The sequence below is a fragment of the Salvelinus alpinus genome, chromosome 20 (genome assembly GCF_045679555.1).
Source record: "Salvelinus alpinus chromosome 20, SLU_Salpinus.1, whole genome shotgun sequence".
Lineage (NCBI taxonomy): Eukaryota > Metazoa > Chordata > Actinopteri > Salmoniformes > Salmonidae > Salvelinus > Salvelinus alpinus.
Genome location: NC_092105.1, coordinates 15,976,183 through 16,001,378, shown reverse-complemented (window position 1 = coordinate 16,001,378; position 25,196 = coordinate 15,976,183). Strand labels below are relative to the sequence as shown.

The 25,196-nt window shown below is 44.8% G+C and overlaps 1 protein-coding gene across 9 annotated transcripts in view; it reads right to left on the bottom strand.

Annotated features, from left to right (window-relative positions):
* Positions 1-25,196, bottom strand: part of LOC139546365 (phospholipid-transporting ATPase IH-like) — a 111,335-nt gene that overhangs the window by 56,485 nt on the left and 29,654 nt on the right. For all 9 annotated transcript variants that reach the window (XR_011669206.1, XR_011669208.1, XR_011669209.1 and 6 more), the window contains exons 2-5: positions 12,279-12,401; positions 11,965-12,054; positions 10,697-10,777; positions 8,402-8,509 (exon numbers count right to left, since the gene is read on the bottom strand). Coding sequence is in view for 2 of the 9 variants with exons in the window: in XM_071354669.1 (XP_071210770.1) it covers positions 8,402-8,509; positions 10,697-10,777; positions 11,965-12,054; positions 12,279-12,401 (402 nt within the window). In the remaining 7 variants the exon portion in view is untranslated. The remainder of the gene's footprint in view (positions 1-8,401; positions 8,510-10,696; positions 10,778-11,964; positions 12,055-12,278; positions 12,402-25,196) is intronic.

Below are 25,196 nucleotides of genomic sequence, written 5' to 3'. Positions count from 1 at the left end.
GTTAATATAAACCCAGCATTTAGTTTGGTACAGCAGGGGTTAATATAAGCCTAGCATTTAGTTTGGTACAGCGGGGATTAATATAAGCCTAGCATTTAGTTTGGTACAGCAGGGGTTTATATAAGCCTGGCATTTAGTTTGGTACAGCTGGGGTTTATATAAGCCTAGCATTTAGTTTGGTACAGCGGGGATTAATATAAGCCTAGCATTTAGTTTGGTACAGCAGGGGTTTATATAAGCCTAGCATTTAGTTTGGTACAGCAGGGGTTTATATAAGCCTAGCATTTAGTTTGGTACAGCAGGGGTTTATAGAAGCCTAGCATTTAGTTTGGTACAGCAGGGGTTTATATAAGCCTAGCATTTAGTTTGGTACAGCGGGGGTTAATATAAGCCTAGCATTTAGTTTGGTACAGCGGGGGTTAATATAAGCCTAGCATTTAGTTTGGTACAGCAGGGGTTAATATAAACCTAGCATTTAGTTTGGTACAGCGGGGGTTAATATAAGCCTAGCATTTAGTTTGGTACAGCGGGGGTTAATATAAGCCTAGCATTTAGTTTGGTACAGCGGGGGTTTATATAAGCCTCACTGTCTGACCTCGGAAACAATCTTTTACTAACAACCAGATTTTTGTCTGGACTATATCTTCTGGTGGAAGAATGACATTGTATGAATTGGCTCATTAAAATGAAATGTAAATGAAAATATTTAATTCATCATTGTTATTTTGATATGTTGTAAAAGCAATAAGGCATGTTCTGAGGCAGCTATCGCGTCGGGCAAAACAACACCATTTACCTGTGAGTGTATTAATGATACAGCGCTGCCTCTTGTGCCTTCATTACATAACAGAGGGATGAGCTCACATACTAGTTCATATGCTATCCATTCTAGCTAACATACAATGCATTCGGAAAGTACTCAGACCCCTTGACTTTTTCCACATTTTGTTACAGCCTTATTATGAAATAGATTAAATATTTTTTTCCCCCTCATCAATCTACACGCAATGACCCATAATGACCTTGCAGCCACAAGGTCCCTTTGATGCTGCACTCGCGTAACAGGTGGTCAGCCTGCCACGCAGTCTCCTCGTGGATTTCAATGTAATCGGCCCCATCGACGTCCAAAAAGGCCGATTACCGATTTTTATGAGAACTTGAAATCGGCCATGTCGATTAATCGGTCGATCTCTAATCAAGGCATCCACTTTGAAGATGAGTAATGCTTCAGCAGCATCAGTTTCTACTTCCACTACTTTCCAGATATGAAAGGAGTCATCCGTCAGTTATACGAGATGGTTGTCATATGCTGTGGTTGGGTCAATCTGAATGAATCTGTTGTGCCAATTGAGTAGAGAGCATCTTTCCCTTGTCGCCATGACAAAAGTGCCCCCTTAAACCATTTAAATATATGAAATGACATTTGGAATGTGTAAAAGGCTATTGTTTATGATATTGTAAACACATTGTTCTTTAATATTAGGCTATATTGTTGTATGGGTGAAATGAAAAGTATTGTGTAATTTCTGCTTTGCCTTGCCACAAAAAATTGTGCCAATCAAATAATGCAACACAAACACAGACAAATTAGAAACAGATCCCCTTCCTCTCTATTGCAGGATTGTGATCTGTGATTCATCAACACTAGTTCATCTTGAATAATAGTTAAGGTAACAATGAAAACACATTTAAAACACTTAACTTCAAAGCATCAACAAATTCATTTCAACGTGTACAAGTAAGCTAACTCATATGTAAAGGTTAGACATTTTTGTAACAAGTAGGCTATTATTACGAAAACATAATTTCAGGTTTAAAAAAAAATGTCAATACCGTTGGTGGCCAACCTCGCTCCACTGATCCCTGATCTACTGGGTGAGCACACTTGATTATTAACTAATTGGGTTTGATACATTGAATCAGGTGTGTTAGTGCTGGGCTGGAACAGAACGCTGCACACCCAGCAGGGTCGGCCTGCTCCACTTGTAATAGGTTTATACATTGTGTGACTTTTAAACTGTATTTTTGTTTATAAAATTTGCTAACATAGTTAGGAATACATAATCCATGGTTAATCCATAAGGATTTACACTTATTCTCTTGGGACCTCTTCATCTGCTGACAGAAAACATCACAAAGAAACAGGCTGCATGATACTCAAATTAGACAGGACTGAATATTATGTTGCTATATCTCTCTGTCCTCAGTTTTTCTCACAAGGGACTGGAACTAGAGAATATTTCCACAATGTCCTCCTACAAAGGTGCCTGCCCTATCCAGAGTAGCCTACCCCCCCCCCCAACTCTGACAGCTGAAAGTGCTAATGTTAGCTAAACCTTTCACCCTCTTCCATTGCTGTTAGCTAGCTACCTAGATACAAATGCATTTGGAGTTACAATGATAAATACATCAAGATAACTAATTAGCTAAAATGAAGTTAGCTAGCTGGTGATATTTAATTCACTTGGTCAGCTATACATTATGTAAAGTTATCTAATAGCTAACGAACATTACATTAGCAGCTCATTTGAGTTAGCCTGCACACAAAGTTCCTGTAGCAAGCTATCTATCTAATAACAGCTACAACGTTTTTGATCATTTTCAAAATATATTTACTTACTTGCATAGGTTCTCCCACTTCCTCCGTTTTCTGGGTCCTCAGAAAAACAAAATAATGAGCAATCTTCCAGAAGTTTCCGGTGGTAGCAAAACGCAGCCAGCCATGTGGACGATTGGCGCCCCCCCCCTTGGGTTGTGCCGTGGCAGAGATCTTTGTGGGCTATACTCGTCCTTGTCTCAGGATGGTAAGTTGGTGGTTGAAGATATCCCTCTAGTGGTGTGGGGGCTGTGCTTTGGCAAAGTGGGTGGGGTTATATCCTGCCTGTTTGGCCCTGTCCGGGGGTATCATCGGATGCGGCCACAGTGTCTCCTGACCACTCCTGTCTCAGCCTCCAGTATTTATGCTGCAGTAGTTTATGTGTCGGGGGGCTAGGGTCAGTCTGTTATATCTGGAGTATTTCTCCTGTCTTATCCGGTGTCCTGTGTGAATTTAAGTATGCTCTCTCTAATTCTCTCTTTCTTTCTCTATCTCGGCAGACCTGAGCCCTAGGACCATGCCTCAGGACTATCTGGCATGATGACTCCTTGCTGTCCCCAGTCCACCTGGCCGTGCTGCTGCTCCAGTTTCAACTGTTCTGCCTGCGGCTATGGAATCCTGACCTGTTCACCGGACGTGCTACCTGTCCCAGACCTGCTGTTTTCAACTCTCTAGAGACAGCAGGAGCGGTAGAGATACTCTCAATGATCGGCTATGAAAAGCCAACTGACATTTCCTCCTGAGGTTCTGACTTGTTGCACCCTCGACAACTACTGTGATTATTATTATTTGACCATGCTGGTCATTTATGAACATTTGAACATCTTGGCCATGTTCTGTTATAATCTCCACCCGGCACAGCCAGAAGAGGACTGGCCACCCCTCATAGCCTGGTTCCTCTCTAGGTTTCTTCCTAGGTTTTGGCCTTTCTAGGGAGTTTACTAGCTCATATACTAGCGACTTTATCTATCTGAATATGAATGAACATAAATGTATGGTTAGAATAGATAAACAACAGCCAATGCAGCCCAAATGCGTCACAATGATGTGTAGTAGACTGGAGAGTAGAAGGCCCATTACTAGGACAGTCATAATGATGTGTGGTAGGCTGGAGAGTAGAAGGCCCATTACTAGGGCAGTCATAATGATGTGTGGTCGACTGGAGAGTAAAAGGCCCATCCTGTCAAATCCAAGATGGCGTAGCAGTCAGACGTCTTTGTCTTGTCCCATGTATACATCTTTCTATATCTTTTCCTTCGCATTCTTTTTAATATACCTCAACTTCAAAATACTCTCCTTTCTATTTACCTCTGAACTGGAATACCTCAACTGAAGCTAGCTAGCTAACTAGCTACCAGCTATCAGCTATCAGTCAGCTAACCACAGCTTGCGGTCATCAGCTAACCTTTAGCTCGGAAAGCTCTCACCAGTTCGTACAATGCGTTTCAAACCAGAGCATACCGGACCTATTTTTCTCTCCATATCCCCGGATTCCTACCGCAAACTCTGAACCTTTTCATCTGGATAATCGCAGCTAGCTAACCGCAACCCGGGTTGACTACTCCTGGCCAACGCTTCCGTCCCGGAGCAAGCACCAACTAGCCTGGAGCTAGCCCATGCTAGACCCATCTCCCGGCTAGGGCTCCTGGGCTACTCCTGAAGCTCACTCCTCGGGTACAATATCCGGACCCCTGCTCCTGCCGGTACTTGGCACGGAACCACGCCGATCCTTCACGAGTGGAATACCGACATAATCTGCCCGAGGATCCCAACAGGCCCCTCAGGCACGACATCCCCTGAAGGCCCATTCTGCTAACCGCGGCCTGCTAGCTATCTATAGCATATTGGACTGTTAGCTGATCCATCGGCCAGTTTCTTGGACCACTATACCCATTTTACAAATTGGACTTGGACCCATCTAATGCTTGGAACCCTACTAATTCCACGACTGGTCTATCGACGTCACCGCACGAGGAGGCAAAAACAGACTTTCCCCCATCGCGACGTCCCTCTAAGGCCCTTATGCTAGCTTGCTAGCCCCGGCCTGCTAACTGCTAGCTTGCTAGCTCCGGCCTGCTAACTGTCTGAATCGCCGTGTCCCCAGCCAGCCCAACCACTCACTGGACCCATACGATCACTTGGCTACGCATGCCTCTCCCGAATATCAATATGCCTTGTCCATTACTGTCCTGGTTACTGATTACTGTCTTATTTCACTGTAGAGCCTCTAGCCCTGCTAAATACGCCTTAACCAACCATGTTGTGCCACCTCCCACATATGTGATGACATCACCTGGTTTAAACATCTCTAGAGACTATATCTCTCTCACCATTACTCAATGCCTAGGTTTACCTCCAATGTACTCTCTTCCTACCATACCTTTGTCTATACATTATGCCTTGAATGTATGCTATCGTGCCCAGAAACCTGCTCCCTTTATTCTCTGTTCCGAACGTTCTAGACGGCCAGTTCTTATAGCCTTTAGCCATACCCTTATCCTACTTCTCCTCTGTTCCTCTGGTGATGTAGAGGTTAAATCAGGACCTGCAGTGCCTAGCTCCACTCCTACTCCCCAGGTGCTCTCATTTGTTGACTTCTGTAACCGTAAAAGCCTTGGTTTTATGCATGTTAACATTAGAAGCCTACTCCCTAAGTTTGCTTTATTCACTGCTTAACACACTCTGCCAACCTGGATGTCTTAGCCGTGTCTGAATCCTGGCTTAGGAAAACCAACAAAACCCCTGAAATTTCCATCCCTGACTAACATTTTCCGCCCAGATAGAACTGCCAAAGGGGGCGGTGTTGCAATCTACTGCAGAGATAGCCTGCAGAGTTCTATCCTACTATCCAGGTCTGTACCAAAACAATTCGAGCTTCTACTTCTAAAAATTCACCTTTCCAGAAACAAGTCTCTCACCATTGCCGCTTCCTATAGACCACTCTCTGCCCCCAGCAGTGCCCTGGCCACAATATGTGAATTGATTGCCCCCCATCTATCTTCTGAGCTTGTGCTGCTAGGTGACCTAAACTGGGACATGCTTAACACCCCGGCCATCCTACAATCTAAGCTTGATGCCCTCAATCTCACACAAATTATCAATGAACCTACCAGGTACAACCCCAAATCCGTAAACACGGGCACCCTCATAGATATCGTCCTAATTAACTCGCCCCCCAAAAACACCTCTGCTGTTTTCAACCAAGATATCAGCGATCACTGCCTCATTGCCTGCATCCGTAATGGGTCCGCGGTCAAACAACCACCCCTCATCACTGTCAAACGCTCCCTAAAACACTTCAGCGAACAGGCCTTTCTAATCGACCTGGCCGGGGTATCCTGGAATGACATTGACCTCATCCCGTCAGTAGAGGATGCCTGGTTATTCTTTAAAAGTGCTTTCCTCACCATCTTAAATAAGCATAATCCGTTCAAAAAATGTAGAACCAGGAACAGATATAGCCCTTGGTTCACTCCAGACCTGTCTGCCCTTGACCAGCACAAAACATCCTGTGGCGTTCTGCATTAGCATCGAATAGCCTCCGTGATATGCAACTCTTCAGGGAAGTTAGGAACCAATATACACAGTCAGTTAGGAAAGCAAAGGCTAGCTTTTTCAAACAGAAATTTGCATCCTGTAGTACAAACTCAAAAAAGTTCTGGGACACTGTAAAGTCCATGGAGAATAAGAGCACCTCCTCCCAGCTGCCCACTGCTCTGAGGCTAGGAAACACTGTTACCACCGATAAATCCACAATAATTGAGAATTTCAATAAGCATTTTTCTACGGCTGCCATGCTTTCCACCTGGCTACCCCTACCCCAGGTCAACAGCCCTGCGCTCCCCACAGCAACTCGCCCAAACCTCCCCCACTTCTCCTTCACCCAAATCCAGATAGCTGATGTTCTGAAAGAGCTGCAGAATCTGGACCCCTACAAATCAGCCGGGCTAGACAATCTGGACCCTCTCTTTCTAAAATTATCTGCCGAAATTGTTGCAACCCCTATTACTAGCCTGTTCAACCTCTCTTTCGTATCGTCTGAGATTCCCATAGATTGGAAAGCTGCCGCGTTCATCCCCCTCTTCAAAGGGGGAGACACTCTAGACACAAACTGCAACAGACCTATATCTATTCTACACTTTCTAAGGTCTTTGAAAGCCAAGTTAACAAACAGATTACCGACCATTTGGAATCTCACTGTACCTTCTCCGCTATGCAATCTGGTTTCAGAGCTGGTCATGGGTGCACCTCAGCCACGCTCAAGGTCCTAAATGATATCATAACCGCCATCGATAAGAGACATTACTGTGCAGCCATATTCATCGACCTGTTTAAGGCTTTCGACTCTGTCAATCACAACATTCTCATTGGCAGACTCAATAGCCTTGGTTTCTCAAATGATTGCCTCGCTTGGTTCACCAACTACTTCTCCGATAGAGTTCAGTATGTCAAATCGGAGGGCCTGTTGTCCGGACCTCTGGCAGTCTCTATGGGGGTGCCACAGGGTTCAATTCTCGGGCCGACTCTCTTCTCTGTATACATCAATGATGTCGCTCTCGCTGCTGGTGATTCTTTCATCCACCTCTACGCAGACGACACCATTCTGTATACCTCTGGCCTGTCGTTGGACACTGTTAACTAACCTCCAGATGAGCTTCAATGCCATACAACTCTCCTTCCGTGGCCTCCAACTGCTCTTAAATGCAAGTAAAACTAAATGCATGCTCTTCAACCGATCGCTGCCCGCACCTGCCCACCCGTCCAGCATCACTACTCTGGACGGTTCTGACTTAGAATATGTGGACAACTACAAATACATAGCTGTCTGGTTAGACTGTAAACTCTCCTTCCAGACTCACATTAAACATCTCCAATCCAAAATTAAATCTAGAATCGGCTTCCTATTTCTCAACAAAGCATCCTTCACTCATGCTGCCAAACATACCCTCGTAAAACTGACCATCCTACCGATCCTTGACTTCGGTGATGTCATTTACAAAATAGCCTCCAACACTCTACTCAACAAATTGGATGCAGTCTATCACAGTGCCATCCGTTTTGTCACCAAAGCCCCATATACTACCCACCACTGCGACCTGTATGCTCTCGTTGGCTGGCCCTCGCTTCATACTCGTCGCCAAACCCACTGGCTCCAGGTCATCTACAAGTCTCTGCTAGGTAAAGCCCCACCTTATCTCAGCTCACTGGTCACCATAGCAGCACGCGCTCCATATCTCACTGGTCACCCCCAAAGCCAATTCTCTCTTTGGCCGCCTCTCCTTCAAGTGCTCTGCTGCCAATGATTGGAACGAACTGCAAAAATCTCTGAAGCTGGAGACTCTTACCTCCCTCACTAGCTTTAAGCACCAGCTGTCAGACCAGCCCACAGATCACTGCACCTGTACATAGCTCATCTGTAAATAGCCCATTCAATCTACCTCATCCCAATAGTGTATTTACTTATCTTGCTCCTTTGCACCCCAGTATCTCAACTTGCACATTCATCTTCTGCACATCCTACCATTCCAGTGTTTAATTGCTATATTGTAATTACTTTGCCCCCATGGCCTATTTATTGCCTTACCTCTCTTATCTTACCTCATTTGCACACACTGTATATAGATTTTTCTACTGTATTATTGATTGTATGTTTGTTTATTCCATGTGTAACTCTGTGTTGTTGTATGTGTCGAACTGCTTTATCTTTGCCAGGTCGCAGTTGTAAATGAGAACTTGTTCTCAACTAGCCTACCTGGTTAAATAAAGGTGAAATAAATAAATAAAATAAAACTAAGGCAGTCATACCCGTAGCTTGTGACTCTGTGTCCTCACCACCGTCCCTTCCTTCACCACGTCCACAGGACACTCATTTATACTGCAGTCTGCCTTGTGTCTCAGCCAGTCTTCATAACCCTGGGCGAGAGAGGAAGAGGTGGAGGAAGGGAGGGGAGAAGGGGTTGAGATATACAAGTAGCAAAGGGCAGGAGAAATATGTAGGGATCGTTGGAAGAAATGGAACATAGAGGAGAGAGGGCGATACCGTCATACAAGGTCATACAGTACGTGGTATCAAATTAGTGGTATGTTCTGTCAGCATGGTGACCTGTATCCAGGGCATCTACACAACATGTCATCTTGTAGATGAATGATTGCATATGACCTGACCTGGGCGCTGTTAGCCAGGAGAGGTTCATACATCCCTGCTGTTAGCACATCTGTCTCTAACGGAACACAGTGGAGGAAGGCTTCCAACACCAATGAACAGAGAATTAACATACACCGCATTCAGAAAGTATACAGACCCCTGGATTTTCCCCACATTTTGTTACGTTACAGCCTTAATCTTTTTCTCATCAATCTACACACAATACCCCATAATGACAAAGCAAAAACTATTTTTTAGAAATGTTTGCAAATGTATTACAAATAAAAAACTGAAATATCACATTTACATAAGTATTCAGACCCTTTACTCTGTACTTTCTTGAAGCATCTTTGGCAGTGATAACAGCCTCAAGTGTTCTTGGGTATGATGCTACAAGCTTGGCACATTTGGGGAGCTTCTCCCATTCTTCTCTGCAGATCCTCTCAAGCTCTGTCAGGTTAGATGGGGAGCGTCGCTGCACAGCTCTTGTCAGGTCTCTCCAAAGATGTTCGATCGGGTTCAAGTCTGGGCCCTGGCTGGGTCACTCAAGGACATTCAGTGACTTGTCCCGAAGCCACTCCTGCGTTGTCTTGGCTGTGTGCTTCGGGTCGTTGTCCTGTTGGAAGGTGAACCTTTGCCCCAGCCTGAGGTCCTGAGTGCTCTGGAGCAGGTTTTCATCAAGGATCTCTCTGTACTTTGCTCCGTTCATCTTTCCCTCGATCCTGACTAGTCTCCCATTCCCTGACGCTGAAATACATCCCCACAGCATGATGCTGCCACCACCATGCTTCACTGTAGGGATGGTGCCAGGTTTCCTCCAGACATGACGCTTGGCATTCAGGCCAAAGAGTTCAATCTTGGTTTCATCAGACTAGAGAATGTTGTTTCTCATGGTCTGAGAGTCCTTTAGGTGCCTTTTGGCAAACTCCAAGTAGGCTGTCATGTGCCTTTTACTGAGGAGTGGCTTCTGTCTGGCCACTCTACCATAAATTCCTGATTGGTGAAGTGCTGGAGAAATGGTTGTCCTTCTGGAACGTTCTCCCATCCCCACAGAGGAACTCTGGAGCTCTGTCAGAGTGACCATCGGGTTCATGGTCACCTCCCTGACCAAGGCCCTTCTCCCCTGATTGGTCAGTTTGGCTGGGCGGCCAGCTCTAGGAAGAGTCTTGGTGGTTCCAAACTTCTTCCATTTAAGAATGATGGAGGCCACTGTGTTCTTGGGGACCTTCAATGCTGCAGAAATGTTTTGGTACCATTCCCCAGATCTGTGCCTCGACACAATCCTGTCTCGGATCTCTACAGACAATTATTTCAACCTCATGGTTTGGTTTATGCTCTGACATGCACTCTTCCAGCTCTAGGAAGAGTCTTGGTGGTTCCAAACTTCTTCCATTTAAGAATGATGGAGGCCACTGTGTTCTTGGGGACCTTCAATGCTGCAGAAATGTTTTGGTACCATTCCCCAGATCTGTGCCTCGACACAATCCTGTCTCGGATCTCTACAGACAATTCTTTCAACCTCATGGTTTGGTTTGGTTTGGTTTAGATCCAAGCTCAACTGTTGGATCTTATATAGACAGGTGTGTGCCTTTCCAAATCATGTCCAATCAATTGAATTTACCACAGATGGACTCCAATCAAGTTGTTGAAACATCTCAAGGATGATCAATGGAAACAGGATGCACATGAGCTCAATTTCGAGTCTCATAGCAAAGGGTCTGAAAACTTATGTCAATAAGGTATTTCTGTTTTTAATTTTTTATACATTTCTAAAAACGTATTCTTTCTTTTTCATTATAGTGTATTGTTTGTACATTGATGAGGAAAAAAATATATTTCATCAATTTTAGAATCAGGTTGTAGCGTAACAAAATGTGGAAAAAGTCAAGGGGTCTGAATACTTTACGAATGCACTGTATACCATTAATTATGACATTTTGTTCAGATCAACAGACCTGTTTAATGGCAGTGACGGTGATGACAAAGAATAGAGGCAGTCCGCTGGTGACGGGGCTGGTAGGCGTGTCTATGATGAGCTGAGGAGAGAGAAAAAGAGGTAGAGAGGGAGGGAACAAGGAGGTAGAGAGGGAGGGAACGGGGGTAGAGAGGGAGGGAACAAGGAGGTAGAGAGGGAGGGAACAAGGAGGTAGAGAGCGAGGGAAAAAGGAGGTAGAGAGCAAGGGAACAAGGAGGTAGAGAGGGAGGAAACAAGGAGGTAGAGAGGGAGGGAACAAGGAGGTAGAGAGGGAGGGAACAAGGAGGTAGAGAGGGAGGGAACAAGGAGGTAGAGAGGGAGGGAACAAGGAGGTAGAGAGGGAGGGAACAAGAAGGTAGAGAGGGAGGGAACGGAGGTAGAGAGGGAGGGAACGGAGGTAGAGAGGGAGGGAACAAGGAGGTAGAGAGGGAGGGAACAAGGAGGTAGAGAGGGAGGGAACAAGGAGGTAGAGAGGGAGGGAACAAGGAGGTAGAGAGGGAGGGAACAAGGAGGTAGAGAGGGAGGGAACAAGGAGGTAGAGAGGGATGGAACAAGGAGGAGAGTAGAGCAGGAGTCAATAAATATCGTTTCAAATAAATTCCAGTTCGGGGGGAGTGATGGAGCGCAATCAGGTGACTTCAGTTTATATCTCCGCCTCCCCACAGTATTTAACCACACCTGCATACCTAACGTCCTCCTACCCGCTGGTTACTCATTACTCATAACTCATTCATTTCAGTTTAAAGGGATGGTTTGAGATGAACTCATGGATACCATTTTTATGTCTTTGTGTGCAGTTTTAATGATGTTGAAGGTAGTTTCTGAAGCCATTCTACAGAAGGTTGAATTCAAGCCAGACTTCAGGGTTGTGTGTGTGTCTCAGTTTGAGAGAGCAACAGAGAAAGAGTGAGATTGCTAACATCCGCTAGAGCAATAACTGGAAGTGTACAGGAGCAGCTAGCATGCCAAAATCTTAAACTATCCCTTCAACCATTGTAGCAAGCTGGACCGGCCACCTTAGTCTCCTCCTCATAGTGCTACTGGACGGGGTCATATCATATCTATCATGGACCATGATCATAGGCCCATGCCTACTTGACCAATGTAATTCCAAGCCAAATAATTTACATTACCTAATTAACTGTCACATTGACTTCACATAGCCTACGTCTTTAACTAATAGTGTGTAACCTGAACATGTGAAACCCCAGTCTGTGCAATATGTATGGTAAAATGGCATATTGTCACCTGGACCAGGAAGATGAGCAGGAAATAGAAGTTGGCGATTCTTCTGAACTGTTCAAACAGGTTCTTGGGGATGAAGTTCCATACGGTGTACTGGTAGAGAGAACACACACACTGTTACCAGGCAGTCTAGAGAGAAGAGCAGCAGTGTGTGTATGTGTGTGTGTGTGTGTGGTACAAAAGGTTGCTAACCCTAAAGGACAGAGATACTGTTAATGGAGCACAACAGGCTTGGTTATCAAGGTATCGATTTGGTTTTCAGGGGTAGGTGATGCTGTTGTTATGCCAACTGCTTGGTTGCTGTGGAGCCTGCTCACCTTGGAAGAGACAATGCGGTTGTCGGGATAACGCTGAGGGATGTAGGCATCGGCCCCCAGCGGGGGTTCTTTGTGACCGATGTATACTGTCCGGCTGTCCACCCAGTACTCCTCCCCAGCACACTGTTAGAGAACGAGAGAGAGAGAGAGAACAGGAACATTTTACATCTGGCTATAAATTAGTAAGGAAATTCTCAATAGAGAACATTTTTGTAATGTGTGCTACCTATATCCCCCCAGTAGAATCCCCATACCTTAACGACGACAGCTTCTCCATTCTAGAAGGGGAGATCAACCATTTCCAGGCCCAGGGACATGCACTAGTCTGTGGTGCCCTAATTGCCAGAACTGGACAAGAACCTGACACCCTCAGCACACAGGGGGACAAACACCTACCTGGAGGTGACAACATTCCCTCCTCCATATGCCCCCTTAGACACAACATTACTCTCTCTCGGCATTACTCTGGACCCTGATCTCTCCTTTGACAAACATATCAAGACTGTTTCAAGGACAGCATTTTTTTCCCCCATCTACCTAACATTGCAAAAATCAGAAATTGTATGTCCAAAAAATTATGCTGAAAAATTAATCCATGCTTTTGTTACTTCTAGGTCAGACTACTGCAATGCTCTTTTTACCGGCTACCCAGATAAAGCACTAAATAAACTTCAGTTAGTGCTAAACACGGCTGCTAGAATCCGCACTAGAACCCAAAAATCTGACCATATTACTCCAGTGCTAGCCTCCCTACACTGGCTTCCTGTTAAGGCAAGGGCTGATTTCAAGGTTTTACTGCTAACCTACAAAGCATTACATGGGCTTGCTCCTACCTATCTTTCCGATTTGGTCCTGCCGTACATACCTACACGTACGCTACGGTCACAAGACGCAGGCCTCCTAATTGTCCCTAGAATTTCTAAGCAAACAACTGGAGGCAGGGCTTTCTCCTATAGATCTCAATTTTTATGGAATGGTCTGCCTACCCATGTGAAAGACGCAGACTCGGTCTCAACCTTTAAGTCTTTATTGAAGACTCATCTCTTCAGTAGGTCCTATGATTGAGTGTAGTCTGGCCCAGGAGTGTGAAGGTGAATGGAAAGGCTCTGGAGCAACGAACTGCCCTTGCTGTCTCTGCCTGGCCGGTTCCCCTCTCTCCACTGGGATTCTCTGCCTCTAACCTTATTACAGGGGCCGAGTCACTGGCTTACTGGTGCTCTTCCATGCCGTCCCTAGGAGGGGTGCGTCACTTGAGTGGGTTGAGTCACTGACGTGATCTTCCTGTCTGGGTTGGCGCCCCCCCTTGGGTTGTGCCGTGGCGGAGATCTTTGTGGGCTATACTCGGCCTTGTCTCAGGATGGTAAGTTGGTGGTTAAAGATATCCCTCTAGTGGTGTGGGGGCTGTGCTTTGGCAAAGTGGGTGGGGTTATATCATGTCTGTTTGGCCCTGTCCGGGGGTATCATCGGATGGGGCCACAGTGTCTCCCGACCCCTCCTGTCTCAGCCTCCACTATTGATGCTAAAGTAGTTTATGTGTCGGGGGGCTAGGGTTAGTCTGTTATATCTGGAGTATTTCTCCTGTCTTATCCGGTGTCCTGTGTGAATTTAAGTATGCTCTCTCTAATTCTCTCTTTCTTTCTCTCTCTCGGAGGACCTGAGCCCTAGGACCATGCCTCAGGACTACCTGGCATGATGACTCCTTGCTGTCCCCAGTCCACCTGGTCGTGCTGCTGCTCCAGTTTCAACTGTTCTGCCTGCGGCTATGGAACCCTGACCTGTTCACCGGACGTGCTACCTGTCCCAGACCTGCTGTTTTCAACTCTCTAGAGACAGCAGGAGCGGTAGAGATACTCTCAATGATCGGCTATGAAAAGCCAACTGACATTTACTCCTGAGGTGCTGACCTGTTGCACCCTCGACAACTACTGTGATTATTATTATTTGACCATGCTGGTCATTTATGAACATTTGAACATCTTGGCCATGTTCTGTTATAATCTCCACCTGGCACTGTCACGATCGACAAAGGGAGAGAAAGCGGACCAAGGCGCAGCGTGTGAAAAATACATCTTCTCTTTATTTAGAAGATGAACCAACGAAGCAAAACAACAAAACGATGACCGTGAAGCTATAACCGACTAAATTTTTATTTTGAAGGCTAACCGCAAAGTCCACTATTGTGGCTAACCCTTATTGTGGCTAGCTTCACAGATGGGTCCGACCACCATTAATCAAATTAGAACAGTTTTATAAATTAGGGTTATTTTAGATGACACCTAGCTACTGAACCCAATTATGTCATTTTGCTATGTTTTTGGGGAAGAACATTGTTTGCATCCATGAGCTAGCTAGCTTTTTTTATGACCAGCACTGCAGGTGCCCGAGACAACTTCACCAGCATCATAGCATAGGTCAAATCAAATCAAATCAAATTTTATTTGTCACATACACATGGTTAGCAGATGTTAATGCGAGTGTAGCGAAATGCTTGTGCTTCTAGTTCCGACAATGCAGTAATAACCAACAAGTAATCTAACCTAACAATTCCACAACTACTACCTTACACACACACACAAGTGTAAAGGGATAAAGAATATGTACATAAAGATATATGAATGAGTGGTGGTACAGAACGGCATGGCAGATGCAGTAGATGGTATAGAGTACGGTATATACATATGAGATGAGTACTGTAGGGTATGTAAACATAAAGTGGCAAAGTTTAAAGTGGCTAGTGGTACATGTATTACATAAAGATGGCAAGATGCAGTAGATGATATAGAGTACAGTATATACATATGAGATGGGTAATGTAGGGTATGTAAACATTATATTAAGTGGCATTGTTTAAAGTGGCTAGTGGTACATTTTTACATAATTTCCATCAATTCCCATTTTTAAAGTGGCTGGAGTTGAGTCAGTATGTTGGCAGCGGCCGCTAAATGTTAGTGGTGGCTGTTTAACAGTCTGATGGCCTTGAGATAGAAGCTGTTTTTCAGTCTCTCGGTCCCTGCTTTGATGCACCTGTACTGACCTCGCCTTCTGGATGATAGCGGGGTGAACAGGCAGTGGCTTGGGTGGTTGTTGTCCTTGATGATCTTTATGGCCTTCCTGTGACATCGGGTGGTGTAGGTGTCCTGGAGGGCAGGTAGTTTGCCCCTGGTGATGCGTTCTGCAGACCTCACTACCCTCTGGAGAGCCTTACGGTTGTGGGCGGAGCAGTTGCCGTACCAGGCGGTGATACAGCCCGACAGGATGCTCTCGATTGTGCATCTGTAGAAGTTTGTGAGTGCTTTTGGTGACAAGCCAAATTTCTTCAGCCTCCTGAGGTTGAAGAGGCGCTGCTGCGCCTTCTTCACAACGCTGTCTGTGTGGGTGGACCAATTCAGTTTGTCCGTGATGTGTACACCGAGGAACTTAAAACTTTCCACCTTCTCCACTACTGACCCGTCGATGTGGATAGGGGGGTGCTCCCTCTGCTGTTTCCTGAAGTCCACAATCATCTCCTTTGTTTTGTTGACGTTGAGTGTGAGGTTATTTTCCTGACACCACACTCCGAGGGCCCTCACCTCCTCCCTGTAGGCCGTCTCGTCGTTGTTGGTAATCAAGCCTACCACTGTAGTGTCATCCGCAAACTTGATGATTGAGTTGGAGGCGTGCATGGCCACGCAGTCGTGGGTGAACAGGGAGTACAGGAGAGGGCTCAGAACGCACCCTTGTGGGGCCCCAGTGTTGAGGATCAGCGGGGTGGAGATGTTGTTACCTACCCTCACCACCTGGGGGCGGCCCGTCAGGAAGTCCAGGACCCAGTTGCACAGGGCGGGGTCGAGACCCAGGGTCTCGAGCTTGATGACGAGTTTGGAGGGTACTATGGTGTTAAATGCTGAGCTGTAATCGATGAACAGCATTCTCACATGGGTATTCCTCTTGTCCAGATGGGTTAGGGCAGTGTGCAGTGTGGTTGCGATTGCGTCGTCTGTGGACCTATTGGGTCGGTAAGCAAATTGGAGTGGGTCTAGGGTGTCCGGTAGGGTGGAGGTGATATGGTCCTTGACTAGTCTCTCAAAGCACTTCATGATGACGGAAGTGAGTGCTACGGGGCGGTAGTCGTTTAGCTCAGTTACCTTAGCTTTCTTGGGAACAGGAACAATGGTGGCCCTCTTGAAGCATGTGGGAACAGCAGACTGGGATAAGGATTGATTGAATATGTCCGTAAACACACCAGCCAGCTGGTCTGCGCATGCTCTGAGGACGCGGCTGGGAATGCCGTCTGGGCCTGCAGCCTTGCGAGGGTTAACACGTTTAAATGTTTTACTCACCTCGGCTGCAGTGAAGGAGAGCCCGCAGGTTTTGGTAGGGGGCCGTGTCAGTGGCACTGTATTGTCCTCAAAGCGGGCAAAAAAGTTGTTTAGCCTGTCTGGGAGCAAGACATCCTGGTCCGCGACGGGGCTGGTTTTCTTTTTGTAATCCGTGATTGACTGTAGACCCTGCCACATACCTCTTGTGTCTGAGCTGTTGAATTGCGACTCGATTTTGTCTCTGTACTGGGACTTAGCCTGTTTGATTGCCTTGCGGAGAGAATAGCTACACTGTTTGTATTCGGTCATGCTTCCGGTCACCTTGCCCTGGTTAAAAGCAGTGGTTCGCGCTTTCAGTTCCACGCGAATGCTGCCGTCAATCCACGGTTTCTGGTTTGGGAATGTTTTTATCGTTGCTGTGGGTACGACATCGTCAATGCACTTCCTAATGAACTCGCTCACCGAATCAGCATATTCGTCAATATTGTTGTTGGACGCGATGCGGAACATATTCCAATCCGCGTGATCGAAGCAGTCTTGAAGCGTGGATTCAGATTGGTCGGACCAGCGTTGGTATCGATGAATCGTTGTGACATATGAAATACGAGTGATAGTGTAATCAATGTGTAATAACTACGTAAAAAAATTATGAACGCGTTATATTATTATGTGACATGCAGTCATATTCAGGTCCTGATTGGTCAACAAGCTTATCTGACGTGTCAAATAGTGTTATTTGACGTGTATCTTTTTTGACACGCAAAGACCCAAACGGCGTTCCATAGAAATCCTGGTTGAGAATGAAACGACTGAACAAAACAATGAAACAGCACAGCAAGTAAGTGAAGAAATAGGTTTTGATTATGTTTTACTGGCAATGGGGACATACCTAAATGCCAACAAAATAACTTTTTGGTCAGTACGGTGTGTGTAACATTTATTTAACTTGGCAGGTCAGTTATGAACAAATTCTTATTTACAATGACGGCCCGGAGGACGCTGGGCCAATTGTGCGCCACCCTATGGGACTCCCAATCACAGCCAGATGTGATACAGCATGGATTCGAACCAGGGACTGTAGTGACGCCTCTTGCACTGAGATGCAGTGCCTTAGACTGCTGCGTCCATGTGTGTGTTAACTATTTAACTGTACTAGAATGCTTAAAAGGACGCTAAAATGTTAGATGTCGGTTATCAGTATCGTTTCTTTTACAAGGTAAATGTCGGATATCGGTATCTACCAAAAATGTCATATCGGTACATCACTAATTATCACTAACCTCAACCCAGTCTCTCAGAGCGTTCACAGTTAGTTCATTGACACCCCTATCAGATCACAGCAAAATCACACTCTACTTGAACAGAGCTTTGCTCAATCATGAGGCATCAAAGACAAAGGAACTGAATAATATTAAGAAATGCTATAGAAGGAAGGAAAGAGGTGTGGAAATCTACCAAAAAACAATTAGGCAACAACAAATTCAATCACTTCTAGACAACTTCCTGAACAAAATGTTTCACTGTAATAGTGAAGGTGTAAACAGCTTCCCTATCAAATCAAAATATTTCAAGCAGACAACCTAAGAACATTAACAACAATGACAAATGGTTTGAAATTGAGAAACCTATCCAACCAAAAACATAGAGACCCAGAAAACCTTCACCATGGTGAATCACTAAAACAATACAGGTCTACACTACGGAAAAAGAAGGAACAGCACGTCAGAAATCAGCTCAATGTAATTGAATAATCCATAGACTCTAACCACTTCAGGGACAATTGGAAAACACTAAACAACAACAAGAAGAGTTATCTATCCAAAATGGAGATGTATGGATAAACCACTTCTCCAATCTTTTTGTCTCTATAACAAAGAACAAACATCAAAAACATATACACGATCAAATACCAATCTTAGAATAACCTATTAAAGACTACCAGAACCCCCTGGATTCTCTAATTACATTGAATGAACTACAGGACAAAATACAAACCCTCCAACCCCAAAAGGCATGTGGTGTTGATGGTATCCTAAATTAAATTATAAAATATACACACACCAAATTCCAATTGGCTATACTTAAACTATTTAACATCATCCTTAGCTCTGGCATCTTCCCCAATATTTGGAACCAAGGACTGATCACCCCAATACACAAAAGTGGAGACAAATTTGATCCCAATAACTACCGTGGGATATGCGTCAACAGCAACCTTGGGAAAATCCTCTGTATTATCATTAACAGCAGACTCGTACATTTCCTCAGTGAAAACAATGTACTGAGCAAATGTCAAATTGGCTTTTTACCAAATTACCGTACAACAGACCATATATTCACCCCGCAAACCCTAATTGACAAACAAACAAACCAAAACAAAGGCAAGTCTTCTCATGCTTTGTTGATTTCAAAAAAGCTTGACTCAATTTGGCATGAGGGCCTGCTATACAAATTGATGGAAAGTGGTGTTGGGGGAAAAATATACAACATTATAAAATCCATGTACACAAACAACAAGTGTGCGGTTAAAATAGGCAAAAAACACACATTTCTTCCCTCAAGGCCATGGGGTGAGACAGGGATAAAGCATAAGCCCCACCCTTTTCAACATATATATCAACGAATTGGCGAATGCACAAGAACAGTCTGCAGCACCCGGCCTCACCCTACTAGAATCTGAAGTCAAATGTCAACTGTTTGCTGATGACCTGGTGCTTCTGTCACCAACCAAGGAGGGCCTACAGCAGCACCTAGATATTCTGCACAGATTCTGCCAGACCTGGGCCTTGACAGTAAATCTCTGTAAGATATAAATATCTTTTATGTACTCTGCGCCATCGTCTTGGAACGCCTTACAAAATACTTTTAAACTGGAAGAACTTGTCCCGATTGGTGTTTTTAAATCACTGATGAAGGATTTTGAGGCTGATTCCCTGACCTGTCAATGCTTTTAATTTGCTGTTTTTGATATTGTTATACTCTTGTGAACTCAATGGTTTTTACTAGATTACTTGTAGTTTTTTTTTGTTGTCTGTCTGTAATTTTTTGTAATGACTTGGTGCTGCCTATCTTGGCCAGGACGCTCTTGAAAAAGAGATTTTAAATCTCAATGAGCCCTTCCTGGTTAAATAAAGGTTTAAAAAAAAAAAAAAAAAAAAAAATAATAATAATAAAAAAATAAAAAAAATAATAATAATGGTGTTCCAAAAAAGGTCCAGTAGCCAGGACCACAAATACAAATTCCATCTAGACACCGTTGCCCTTGAGCACACAAAAAAAATTATACATACCTCGGCCTAAACATCAGAGCCACAGGTGACTTTCACAAAACTGTGAACGATCTGAGAGACAAGGCAAGAAGGGCATTCTATACCATCAAAAGGAACATAAACGTTAACATACCAATTAGGATCTGGCTAAAAATACTTGAATCAGTTATAGAACTCATTGCCCTTTATGGTTGTGAGGTCTGGGGTACGCTCACCAACCAACAAAATGGGACAAAAGAATTCTGCCGTTACCCGCGAATTATAAAAATCCAGAAAAGAGCTGTTAAATTATACAACCACCTAAAAGGAAGCGCTTCCCAAACCTTCCATAACAAAGCCATCACCAACAGAGAAATTAACCTGGAGAAGAGCCCCCTAAGCAAGCTGGTCCTGGGTCTCTGTTCACAAACACAAACAGACCCCACAGAGCCCCAGGACAGCAACACAATTAGACCCAACCAAATCATGAGAAATCAAAAAGATAATTACTTGACAAATTGGAAAGAATTGACAAAAAAACTGAGCAAACTACAATGCTATTTGGTCCTTAACAGAGAGTACACAGTGGCAGAATACCTGACCACTGTGACTGACCCAAAATGAAGGAAATCTTTGACTATGTACAGACTCAGTGAGCATAGCCTTGCTATTGAGAAAGTCGACTGTAGGCAGACATGGCTCTCAAGAGAAGACAGGCTATGTGCACACTGCCCACAAAATGAGGTGGAAACTGAGCTTACTTCCTAACCTCCTGCCAAATGTATGACAATATTAGAGACACATATTTACCTCAGATTACACAGACCCACAAAGATTTTTTTTAAATACAATTTTGATAAACTCCCATATCTACTGGGTGAAATACCACAGTGTGCTGTCACAGCAGCAAGATTTGTGACCTGTTGCCACAAGAAAAGGTCAACCAGTGAAGAACAAACACAATTGTAAATACAACCCATATTTATACTTATTTATTTTCCCTTTTGTACTTTAACTACTTGCACATCGTTACAACACTGTATAATGACATAATATGACATTTGAAATGTCTTTTTTCTTTTGGAACTTTTGTAAGTTTAATGTTTACTGTACATTTTGTATTGTTTATTTCACTTTTTATTTTCTATTTCATTTGCTTTGGCAATGTAAACATATGTTAACCATGCCAATAAAGCACTTAAATTCATATTGAATTGAGAGAGAGAAAAAGCGAGCAAGAGAGAGCCAGAGAGGGATAGACGGAGACAGAGAGACAGAGAGGAATAGAGAGCCAGAGAGGGATAGAGAGACAGAGAGACAGAGAGAAAGAGAGCCAGAGAGGGATAGAGAGACAGAGAGACAGAGAGACAGAGAGACAGAGACACAGAGACACAGAGACACAGAGACACAGAGACAGAGAGACAGAGAGGGATAGAGAGGGATAGAGAGGGATAGAGAAAGAAAGAGGGAGGAGGGAATAACAGGTTTAGTTCAGGATGTGAAATGAAAATGACCGTTCATATTGGACAAGTTCATGTTCAGTAGTACCTTGTCAGTTTCAAAACGTTTCCTCCTTTCCTGCCTACTGAACATGACCCAAGTTAGACAAGGAAGTTGAGCTGCCCTGAATTGAACAATGTTCCACAAAATTGTCAAAAAACAGAAGTGACATGTCTGATGCAAACCATTGCTTCAGATTGCAGCTGTGCCATTACCACAGAAATTTCAAAGAATACACAAGGTTGAATTCAAGCCAGATCTCAGGGTTGTGTATGTGTGTGTCTCAGTTTTAGAGAGAGTAACAGAGAAAGAGTGAGAAGGGGGAGTGAGGGGAGCAGATTGTGTTTTTGTGCAGCAGCCCACACATCCTGTGATCTCTCCGCCACAGAGTGGGTTGTTCCTCCCTGGCCTGGCAGAGCCCTGCACACCGGGTGGCTCTGGAACTCTCTCCAGGAAACAGATAAAGTCTCAAATTAAACAAAATACCGGAGACGGAAATAGAGAGCATTGTATTGCACATGACATTTGACACATTTACAACATGTTTTTCCATTTGGTGTTACAGAGTTTACAATTGTCTCTTATCACTGCAAAAGCCCAGTGCTCCAGTCTGGACATTTAGCAGAATGTTCTGGTACCAATGCTGTCGTGTGTTAGTTAGCTCTAAGCCTTCCAAACCAACATTTCAGTCCCCCGACGGTGGTAAAACCTTCTGGAGAAATAAAATGTAACATTCCAATAACAAATACTAGAAAAAGCACCTCTGTAACTTTAGTCATCCTACCCGTGATGTCCTCTCCACTCACTGATTCTCACAACATCTTGAATGGAATGACTGATATAAAGCAGCTGATCTGACTAACCAAAGGCAGCGTGAGAGCTCACATTTCTCTGCCATAGATTACATTCAATAATAGGTCAGAACATAGAATTAGAATTCTCTGGATGAAATCATAATAAGTTGATAAGGTCTAAAAATATGTTATGCTAATTGTGATACTGGATGCCATTACTGCCTCTGCGCTCTCTCTCTCCCAGGGGTAAAGTCCATGACAGGACAGCCCAGCCCAGGCTGATCAACAGGCATTTGGCAGCCAGTTATAAATAGTCACTTAGCCAACAGAGAGTGTCAGCCGACTTTGGCCCGCTGAACAACAACAAAAACACATGAGGAATGCCATGACCCAGAGAGAGAGCGAGCGAGATAGGATAGAGTGAGATAGAATAGAGAGTGAGAGAGCGAGAGAGATAGGATAGAGTGAGAGAGCGCAAGAGATAGAATAGAGAGTGAGTGAGAGCGAGAGATAGGATAGAAAGTGAGAGAGCGCGAGAGATAGGATATAGTGAGAGAGCGCGAGAGATAGGATATAGTGAGAGAGCGCGAGAGATAGGATATAGTGAGAGAGCGCGAGAGATAGGATAGAGTGAGAGAGCGCGAGAGATAGGTTAGAGAGTGAGAGAGCGTGAGAGATAGGTTAGAGAGTGAGAGAGCGAGCGAGTGAGAGTGATAGGATAGAGTGAGAGAGCGCAAGAGATAGGATAGAGAGTGAGAGAGCGCGAGAGACTGGATAGAGTGAGAGGGCGCGAGAGATAGGATAGAGAGTGAGAGAGCACGAGAGATAGGTTAGAGAGTGAGAGAGCGCGAGAGATAGGTTAGAGAGTGAGAGAGTGCGAGAGATAGGATAGAGTGAGAGAGTGTGAGAGATAGGATAGAGAGCGAGAGAGAGGTGGGATTTGTGTGGGGTGTGGAGGGGTCCGTGGGTGGCTAGTGATCATTGTATTGGATTCCTCATGTCTTACTCATTGTTAGGAAGAATTATGGTCCAAATCAGATGGGTATTATATTTATTGAAGAATACATGAATCCTATAAATGAAAATGGCCAATTTGATTGCAATCAATTAGTTTAATTTCTCAGAGATCAAATTATATTTCAACAAAATAATGTTTCAGGAATGCTAATGTTATCTGTTTCTAACTACAGAAACAACTTCAGAACATGGTGGGTGTCATGGCTTGCTGAAATTACATGGAATGACCCTTGGGTAAGCTGATCCTACTGTAGATCTGATCCTACAGTAGATCTGATCCTAGATCTGGACAACTGGCTCCAGAAGGGGAGCTGGGACTGAGAATGTGGGTCGGGGTCTTATCTGATCGCTGCTGTGGTTTATCCCATCCATGTCACAACAGATTATGACAACATGACCTGTGGTAGGATCAGCGATGACGTAACACCATCTTTATATAGAGACAGACCTCTTTAGTTATTAATAAAACACATCAAAACAATATGTCGCCACACTGTCTCTGTCCGTAGGTCTCTTCTCATCAGCAGAAAAAGGGTAGGACGTGACGGTTTGATAGGGATCAGAACGGATTACTGATCAGACAGCTGCAGACTGTAAAGCTTTCCTTCTCTCACACAGTCACATTTACAGAACTGACAGGGAGGAGATTGGAGAGGAGAGGAAGGAAAGGGATGGGAATGGAGGCGTGGGGTGTGGGGGAGATCCGTGGGTGGCTAGTAATCATTGTATTGGATTCCTCATTTCTTACTCATTGTTAGGAAGAATTATGGTCCAAATCAGATGTTCGGTACTAAACTCAGCAAAAAAAGAAATGTCCCTTTTTCAGGACCCTGTCTTTCAAAGATCATTCGTAAAAATCCAAATAACTTCACAGATCTTCATCGTAAAGGGTTTAAACACTGTTTCCATGCTTGTTCAATGTACCATAAACAATTAATGAACATGCACCTGTGGAACGGCCGTTAAGACACTAACAGCTTACAGACGGTAGGCAATTAAGGTCACAGTTATGAAAACTTAGGACACTAAAGCGGCCTTTCTACTGACTCTGCCTTCGGCATGCTGCAAGGAGGCATGAGGACTGCAGATGTGGCCAGGGCAATAAATTGGAATGTCCGTTCTGTGAGACGCCTAAGACAGCACTACAGGGAGACAGGACGGACAGCTGATCGTCCTCGCAGTGGCAGACCACGTGTAACAACACCTGTACAGGATCGGTACATCCGAACATCACACCTGCGGGACAGGTACAGGATGGCAACAACAACTGCCCGAGTTACAGCAGGAACGCATAACTCCCTCCATCAGTGCTCAGACTGTCCGCAATTAGCTGAGGCTGGACTGAGGGCTTGTAGGCCTGTTGTAAGGCAGGTCCTCACCAGACATCCCCGGCAACAACATTGCCTATGGGCACAAACCCACCGTCGCTGGACCAGACAGGACTGGCAAAAAGTGCTCTTCACTGACGAGTTGCGGTTTTGTCTCACCAGGGGTGATAGTCGGATTCGCGTTTATCGTCGAAGGAATGAGCGTTACACCGAGGCCTGTATTCTGGAGCGAATCGATTTGGAAGTGGAGGGTCCGTCATGGTCTGTGGCGGTGTGTCACTGCATCATCGGACTGAGCTTGTTGTCATAGCAGGTAATCTCAACGCTGTGCGTTACAGGGAAGACATCCTTCTCCCTCATGTGGTACCCTTCCTGCAGGCTCATCCTGACATGACCCTCCAGCATGACAATGCCACCAGCCATACTGCTCGTTCTGTGCGTGATTTCCTGTAAGACAGAATTGTCAGTGCTCTGCCATGGCCAGCGAAGAGCCCAGATCTCAGTCCCATTGAGCACGTCTGGGACCTGCTGGATCGGAGGGTGAGGGCTAGGGCCATTCCCTCCAGAAATGTCCGGGAACCTGCAGGTGCCTTGGTGGAAGAGTGGGGTAACATCTCACAGCAAGAACTGGCAAATCTGGTGCAGTCCATGAGGAGGAGATGCACTGCAGTACTTAATGCAGCTGGGGCCCACACCAGATACTGACTGTTACTTTTGATTTTGACCCCTTCTT